Source organism: Drosophila persimilis, unplaced genomic scaffold (assembly GCF_003286085.1).
Source record: "Drosophila persimilis strain 14011-0111.01,24,50 unplaced genomic scaffold, DperRS2 tig00000798-arrow-arrow-pilon, whole genome shotgun sequence".
In the NCBI taxonomy this organism is placed as follows: domain Eukaryota; kingdom Metazoa; phylum Arthropoda; class Insecta; order Diptera; family Drosophilidae; genus Drosophila; species Drosophila persimilis.
Window position 1 is genome coordinate 502,467 of NW_020825355.1, and position 6,837 is coordinate 509,303.

The 6,837-nt window shown below is 53.0% G+C and overlaps 3 protein-coding genes across 3 annotated transcripts; 2 read left to right on the top strand and 1 right to left on the bottom strand.

The window, feature by feature from the left end:
- Positions 1–379: 379 nt before the first annotated feature.
- Positions 380–1,970, bottom strand: LOC6602463 (peroxisomal targeting signal 2 receptor). The gene is made up of 4 exons (XM_026992998.1): positions 1,919–1,970; positions 1,700–1,797; positions 886–1,629; positions 380–822 (listed from the first exon to the last, which is right to left on the bottom strand). The coding sequence occupies exons 2-4, from the start codon at positions 1,789–1,791 to the stop codon at positions 648–650; spliced, it is 1,011 nt and encodes a 336-aa protein (XP_026848799.1). The 5' UTR covers positions 1,792–1,797; positions 1,919–1,970; the 3' UTR covers positions 380–647.
- Positions 1,971–2,558: 588 nt separating this feature from the next.
- On the top strand, positions 2,559–4,153 carry LOC6602462 (phosrestin-1). Its single transcript, XM_002027488.2, has 3 exons — positions 2,559–3,492; positions 3,567–3,761; positions 3,821–4,153. Exons 1-3 carry the CDS (start codon positions 2,637–2,639, stop codon positions 3,973–3,975), a joined length of 1,206 nt encoding a protein of 401 aa, XP_002027524.1. The 5' UTR covers positions 2,559–2,636; the 3' UTR covers positions 3,976–4,153.
- An 867-nt stretch (positions 4,154–5,020) lies between these two features.
- On the top strand, positions 5,021–6,218 carry LOC6602461 (transcriptional regulator DEF1). Its single transcript, XM_002027487.2, has 3 exons — positions 5,021–5,760; positions 5,861–5,981; positions 6,058–6,218. The coding sequence occupies exons 1-3, from the start codon at positions 5,021–5,023 to the stop codon at positions 6,124–6,126; spliced, it is 930 nt and encodes a 309-aa protein (XP_002027523.1). The 3' UTR covers positions 6,127–6,218.
- The last annotated feature ends 619 nt before the right edge of the window (positions 6,219–6,837 follow it).

A 6,837-nucleotide genomic window follows, 5' to 3' on the forward strand; every position in this document is an offset into this window, starting at 1 on the left:
CTCTTCACACTCTCTGATGGGAGCCAAAAAGGTGCGAGAGCTGGCACACCTTTATGGTGCCACAGGCAACATCCACAGCCACAGCTTGTTGACTGTGTCAATTCTGGGAATGTGCCGTCCAGAAGGTTCCAGGCAATAAAACGTTGCACCAAATTAGCGCTTTATTGCGTGTTTGTTTGGTCAGAAACCCCAACCGGAAAGGCTGCCAATCCTCGTCAGCGTCTGCTGATTGTTTGGCACCTCCCAAGCCCCAGTGCCAGTGCCAGTGCCAGTGCCAGTGCCGTTAAGTTCTTGTTAAGACGATTATAGCCGACGGGGCATGAAATTTACTGGAACAACAGCAGCGGCTGGGCCATAATTCATATAATCCGCAAAATCCATATAATATAGGGTAAGCTTTTATTGACATTGAAGCAGCAGCAGCACCTGCATGCGGTTTTTATCACACAACTATTTACACATCATTTTGATCCTTTTGATCCTCGTTTCTTCGTTTCCTCGTGGATCGATCTTCTGTCTGTCTTCTACCGTCTTTGGTTCCTTAGAGGCTGTTTATAGCTGGGCTATCTATCGTCTTGCGGTCTGTAGGCCTGGCTATTATCACATATCGTATCGAGTATACTTCCAGTTCCTCTCTAGAGGATCCCTTAGGCAGCCCCGTCCTGGATGAGGCATTTCGGGGTATAAACATTGGCCAGAGAATCCCAGCCACAGTCTGCCAATTGATGGGCACGATGGGGATTCCAATCCAAGCCGCAAACAAATTCCGTGTGCTGTTCGTTGATCTCCTGTGGGGATTCGCCCCGTTCCAGATTCCAAATTCTGTGGTGGACAAACCGAACCTTTAGCTGGATGCCCTTTGACCGCATTGACCCCCGGACTTACCTCGTGGTAAAATCATAGTTGGCCGATGCCAAAACCGTCGACGAGTGCGGGGAACAGGCCAAACGTCGGACGGCAAACTCTCCCGAGTACAGCTCAAAGACGTGCGTCCGCATCTTGCGCAGATCCCAGCCTCGGATGAGGCCATCCGATCCCCCAGTCACCAGGATGTTCCGGTCAAAGTGGCTCCAGTCGCAGGCGAGCACCTCGCTGGCATGCGCCTCGATGCTCATCAGGGGTTTACCTGCAAAATCAAGGGAATTCCATAAGTTCAACTGCCCGTCGGTACTCACGCTTGCAAAGAGATTCGCGATCAGCGGGGAAAACTTTGCGCAATAGATCAAATCACTGTGCCCCACAAAGGTCGTGATGGAGTGCTGTCTGTTGCAGTCCCACAGCTTCAGAGTGCGGTCCCAGCTGGCGGATAGGAGCGTATGGTAGTTCCACTGCTCGCCCCAGTCCAGGCTGTAGATCTCGTTCTTGTGCTCCTGCAGGCAGATCAGCGGCTGTTTGGGCGTCTCCTGGCCCTCGGCCGCCTCGGCATCCAAACCGGACCAGATCTGAAGCGAGCCATCGCCGGAGGCTGTGGCTGCCACATCGGCGGCATAGGGGCACCAGGCGACGTCGAACAGACCATCCGACCACTCCAGACGGCACAGTTCACTCAGATTGGGGCTCTGGCCGTCTGAAGTCGAGTTTTGGCTGAGAAGAAAGAGAGAACCACCACCGGCCAGACCGTACAATTGGCTGCAGGCAGGAACAGGGTTAATGGTTAATGGTGGGCTGGATTTTGGGTGTGGACGTGTGAAGGACTCACCTTGTAGCTAGCAGCAAGTAGTTGGCCTCGAAAGGCGAGAAGCGCAGGCTATAGCCATGTCGATCGGTTGTGGTGTGTGTTTTGGATTGCATTTTCAGCTGGAAAAAAGAAAACCAAAAGAAAATGTTAATGGTAATTTACACAAGTCTGAAAATGATTAAATATATCCCCAAACTCCTTGAGTACTGGATATAAAAACAGTTTCCAGCGGGCTCCTACCAAAGCTCGGCAAGGGCCGCGGCTCTACTTCTGCACTCAGTGACCTTACGGTTTACAACAAAATTGATACGTATCTCTCGCTCTGTCATGCCCAGAGAAGAAGGTAGAACCCTGTGATCTGTGGGCTGTGGGCTGTGCTTGTTGGTCGGAAAATTGGAAAAATCGGTCGGGCGGCGCAATGGCCAATCGATATATCGATGTTTTGTTTGATCCGATTGGAAAGCTGCTGCCACTTTTAGGGCTTCAGCGCGTGGCGGCCTCGGGTAAGTTTTGTGCGGGGGAGGTGGAGAGTTCATTTTTTGGGTAGAACGGTAGCCTGCCTAATCCTTTGTAGAAACACGAAGGGAATTATGCAACAGTTGGGCAGTGGGCGATGGGCTACGCATGACCTCGCACGAGGTCGGAACACTAGTTGACATTAGCCAATTTGGTCAAACGTATTGAAAAACAGCAGAAAAGAGGAAAAGCAGAAAAGCAACCACCAAGCCCCCAAAAGAAAACGCGAGAACTGACATGTTTGCAGTTTTTCTTTTCTGCATAACGCCCAAATCCAGTTAGTGGCCAGAACGAACCGTACGGACAGGGCAAAGGTATATAAGCAGGTCGTACGGCACTGGGGTTTCGCATTTTCCTCCGGCAAACGGAAAACTCAGGAGCTCCCAGTCGTGGTCTCAGCAAAAGGAAACAAGCAAAAAAAAAAAAAGAAAAATCGCCAGTTATGGTTGTCTCCGTGAAGGTCTTCAAGAAGGCCACACCCAACGGCAAGGTCACATTCTATTTGGGCCGTCGCGACTTCATCGATCACTTGGACTACTGCGATCCCGTCGATGGCGTGATTGTCGTTGAGCCGGAGTACCTGAAGAACCGCAAAGTGTTTGGCCAGCTGGCCACGACCTATCGCTATGGCCGCGAGGAGGACGAGGTCATGGGCGTCAAGTTCTCGAAGGAGCTGATCCTGTCCCGGGAGCAGATCGTACCGATGACCAACCCGAACATGGAGATGACCCCGATGCAGGAGAAGCTGGTGCGAAAGCTGGGCAGCAACGCCCATCCGTTCACCTTCCACTTCCCACCCAATTCGCCCAGCTCCGTGACGCTGCAGCAGGAGGGGGACGACAACGGCAAGCCCCTGGGCGTGGAGTACACCATTCGGGCGTTTGTCGGCGACTCCGAGGACGATCGCCAGCACAAGCGGAGCATGGTCAGCCTGGTGATCAAGAAGCTGCAGTATGCCCCCCTGAACCGGGGCCAGCGGCTGCCCAGCTCGCTGGTGAGCAAGGGATTCACCTTCTCGAACGGCAAGATCAGTCTGGAGGTCACGCTCGACAGGGAGATCTACTATCACGGCGAGAAGACGGCCGCCACGGTGCAGGTGTCCAACAACTCGAAGAAGTCGGTGAAGAGCATCAAGTGCTTCATTGTGCAGCACACGGAGATCACGATGGTGAACGCGCAGTTCAGCAAGCATGTGGCCCAGCTGGAGACCAAAGAGGGCTGCCCCATCACCCCGGGTGCCAATCTGACCAAGACCTTCTACCTTATTCCCCTGGCAGCCAACAACAAGGATCGTCATGGTAACGAAAGAGCCTACAGCATTTAGCTTTCGTGGCAGTGGGAGTCTCTAATCTCTGTGTGGGTTTTCTTTAAGGCATTGCCCTGGATGGTCATCTCAAGGACGAGGATGTCAATCTGGCCTCCTCCACCATGGTCCAGGAGGGCAAGAACACTGGCGATGCCTGCGGTATTGTCATCTCCTATTCGGTTCGGATCAAGTTGAACTGCGGCACCCTTGGGGGCGAGATGCAAACGGATGTGCCCTTCAAGCTGCTGCAGCCAGCTCCTGGTAGGTCTCCAGGACACCCCCAGAGAGTACACCCGCTCTAATTGGTTCTCTGTCTATAGGTACCATTGAAAAGAAACGCTCGAATGCCATGAAGAAGATGAAATCGATTGAGCAGCATCGCAATGTCAAGGGCTACTACCAGGACGATGACGATAATATTGTCTTTGAGGACTTTGCCAAGATGCGAATGAACAATGTGAATATGGCCGATTAGAGGAACCTCTTCTGATATATATCTACGTTTGTCCACGTTTTTGTTGTAAAAACTGCGTCTCGAAAGCACTGAAAACTTGTTGCAGCAGCAGAGGAGGGTCTCTCTCTAAGGGCCACAGAATCTCTTTGTATTATAATCTCGTATACTCTCTATATAGAAAAACTTTGGTGGATCTAGAGTTTATATCCTATCCGGTGGGACCCCGAGTCCCCACTATATTATAAATGTGTGTTATGGCTATCTAGAGGACTCACCTTGTTGTATCTGTGTATCTTTGTATCCAAACTGTGCGGTAATCCTCAGTGGGTTATGGTTTGGTTTTGGTGTTGGTTTCGGTTTGGGTTTGGGTGCTTCGGCAGATGCTTAGGCTTTCAACTTCAGAAGTCGAATGATGGACAGAGCTGCGCGGCAGAACCAGGAAGGCTCTCTCTGGCCTTGTGCCTGCCCTTGGGGTGGCTCTAATGGGGTGGCAAAAGAAAGGCTCGCATAGGTCCACCTTTCAACCCCTGTCGACGGGCGCAAGCAACAGGCTTTTCCTTCGCGGAACAGCCAATCGGAATGAAGGAAGACTGGCCATGGCTGCTAACGGTCGGGCAGATCCTCCAGGAAGTTCCCTTCGAACAATGGGAGGCGGCGAAAACTCTTGTTGTATGCTAAATAATTCTAGTTCTGAACTTGCCCTGACCTTGGCGCCGAGCCGTCAGCAGCTGCCGACAGTTTAGCCCGGGCCTGAGAGTTGTATAAGCCGCAGCCATAACACAGCTGCCCCTGCCCCCTGCCCCCTGCCCCCCCGTGCACGCTCCACTCGAGCATTGCACAACCGGAGGAGGGGCAGGGACTGGGGGCAGCATCGATCGATTTCACACACCGCTGAACTCCTGGTCGCCCGACTTCCGGCCTGGAAGAGTGTGGTGTGGCCAAGAGCCAAGCCCCAAAAGAGGGCCAAAAGCGGGGCCAAAAGCGGGGCCAAAAGCGGGCCAGCTATGTATAAATGCCAATGCTGTTGTCAGAAATGCTGCCACAAATTTGACGAGAGTGCAACGCGATGGAGCTGCCCAGAAAAACTTTGAATGCCTTTGCCCTGCTGCAGCTAATCCTGTGCCTGCTGCTCCTGCCCGGCTTCAGCTCCGCCCAACTGCAGCACCAGCAAACGTACTATCATCCCCATCATCCCCGAGCCCAGCTGTACTACGAGGCGCCACGACTGAGGCGCTACGAGTATGCCCCGAGCGCCAGCTATATCTCTGGCTATCCGGTGGCGCCCGCTCTGGCAGGACACTATCAGCAGCAGCAGACGCCGAACTTCCAGCTGATAAACTATCGTCCCAGCTACCAGCCCATGGCCCTGGAGTACCAGCAGCAGCAGCCGCCCCCCCTGCCAGTGCCTGCCCCGGTCCTGCCCTCGATCTACCCTCAGCCGAGCGTCCAGTACCAGCAGCGATCCATTGCGCCGCACTCGGAGCTGTCCAAGTACCGTTACGAGGGGAATTACCTGCCCGTCCAGCGAGTGGCAGCTCCACCTCCACCTCCACAGTTCCAGCAGCAGCAACAGCAGCAACTGCGTCGCGTGGAGGAGCCTCTGCAGCAGCTGTACAACGTGCCACCGGCTCTGTTCACCAGCGATGTGTTGCACGTGATTCCGCCAAGGCTAGCCAGGCTGCAGGAGCAGCAGCAGCAGCCCCAGACGGAACGTCCCAGACGCAATGCTCAGGTGGATGCAGAGGCGGCAGAGACCAGAACCCAGCAAAAGGAGGCACCACCCATGAAGGAAACCAAGTATTTTCAGTAAGAAACACAGAAAGCACTTCTAAAGATCCATTCTGGGGATCGTGAAACCCTGAAACACTCAGAAACTTATCCCCGCATCATCCTCCTCTTCCTTTAGCGATATTTTCATGCGTTTCGATGGACCCCATTCGCGCTCCCACGGACATGTCCTGAAGCAGCCCAAGGCCGAGGAGCGACGCTTCGAGATGCAGCGTGGCACCAATCGCTACAAGGGGGAGGTACGGAGAGGAAAACACACAGCATTTCCCTAAATTTTTACGCTAATTCGCAAGGACTTTCTCTCTTATCCTGTAGGTGATTTGGACAGATCGTCAGGGCAGTCATGGCGAGCATCGCTGGGACATGGCCCAGGGAAAACTCTAAGCGAAAACGATCTCTGATGGAATTTTTTTTTTTTTTTTTTGCCGATTTCCATACCACCCTCTCTGACCCGCTACGCTCTTCTTTCCCTGCTCTCTCACTGTATATATCCATAATCATATATAAAGATCGTGACTTTTCATAATTCTCGTGTATTATTTATTTAAAGGCAATGATTTGGCGTGAAATTTCGAAGGAGATTTGCATAAGAAAGTGCGAGGGGCATGCCTCTCGTTCTCGGTCTCATTATTCCGTTGTCTAAGGTCAGTGTCCGGGGATCTTCTTGGAAGATTTTCTCACGCCGAAAAGTGGACGACTGATTGTCCGAACCGGTTACACAGCTTTCGAGGGAAAAGGTCAATCATGTCCGGGAACGGGGCAGGACGGCTAGGCTATCCGTTCGGCTAGTCGTAAACTGGTTCTCTCTCGAATGTCCTGCAGTCACTTGGCAAATAGTTACAGGACAAGACAGTCAGTCAGTCCATCGCGATGCGGGTCGACGGATATGTAAATGCAAAGGATCGCAGAAGGGGTTGCAAGATGCAGACGCCGCAGCAGCAGTAGCAGCAGCAGCAGCAGCGGGTCTTGTAAGTCGGTGACCTTAAAGAGGGGTTGCACTGTGCCACTGTGCCACTCATTTGCATATGTATCTTCGAATGACACGGAGAAATGCCCCTGCCCCGAGGCCGAACGGCGCGACTAGTGTCCAGTGTG

Excerpts from the sequence above, each read along its gene's own strand:
- LOC6602463 (XM_026992998.1), bottom strand. The coding sequence starts at position 1,791 with ATGCAATCCAAAACACACACCACAACCGATCGACATGGCTATAGCCTG. Across the intron at positions 1,630-1,699 it reads TACTTGCTGCTAGCTACAAG|CCAATTGTACGGTCTGGCCG; the intron begins GTGAGTCCTTCA and ends TCCTGCCTGCAG. Across the intron at positions 823-885 it reads AACTATGATTTTACCACGAG|AATTTGGAATCTGGAACGGG; the intron begins GTAAGTCCGGGG and ends TGTCCACCACAG.
- LOC6602462 (XM_002027488.2), top strand. The coding sequence starts at position 2,637 with ATGGTTGTCTCCGTGAAGGTCTTCAAGAAGGCCACACCCAACGGCAAG. Across the intron at positions 3,493-3,566 it reads CAACAACAAGGATCGTCATG|GCATTGCCCTGGATGGTCAT; the intron begins GTAACGAAAGAG and ends GTTTTCTTTAAG. Across the intron at positions 3,762-3,820 it reads GCTGCTGCAGCCAGCTCCTG|GTACCATTGAAAAGAAACGC; the intron begins GTAGGTCTCCAG and ends CTCTGTCTATAG.
- LOC6602461 (XM_002027487.2), top strand. The coding sequence starts at position 5,021 with ATGGAGCTGCCCAGAAAAACTTTGAATGCCTTTGCCCTGCTGCAGCTA. Across the intron at positions 5,761-5,860 it reads AAGGAAACCAAGTATTTTCA|CGATATTTTCATGCGTTTCG; the intron begins GTAAGAAACACA and ends CTCTTCCTTTAG. Across the intron at positions 5,982-6,057 it reads CCAATCGCTACAAGGGGGAG|GTGATTTGGACAGATCGTCA; the intron begins GTACGGAGAGGA and ends CTTATCCTGTAG.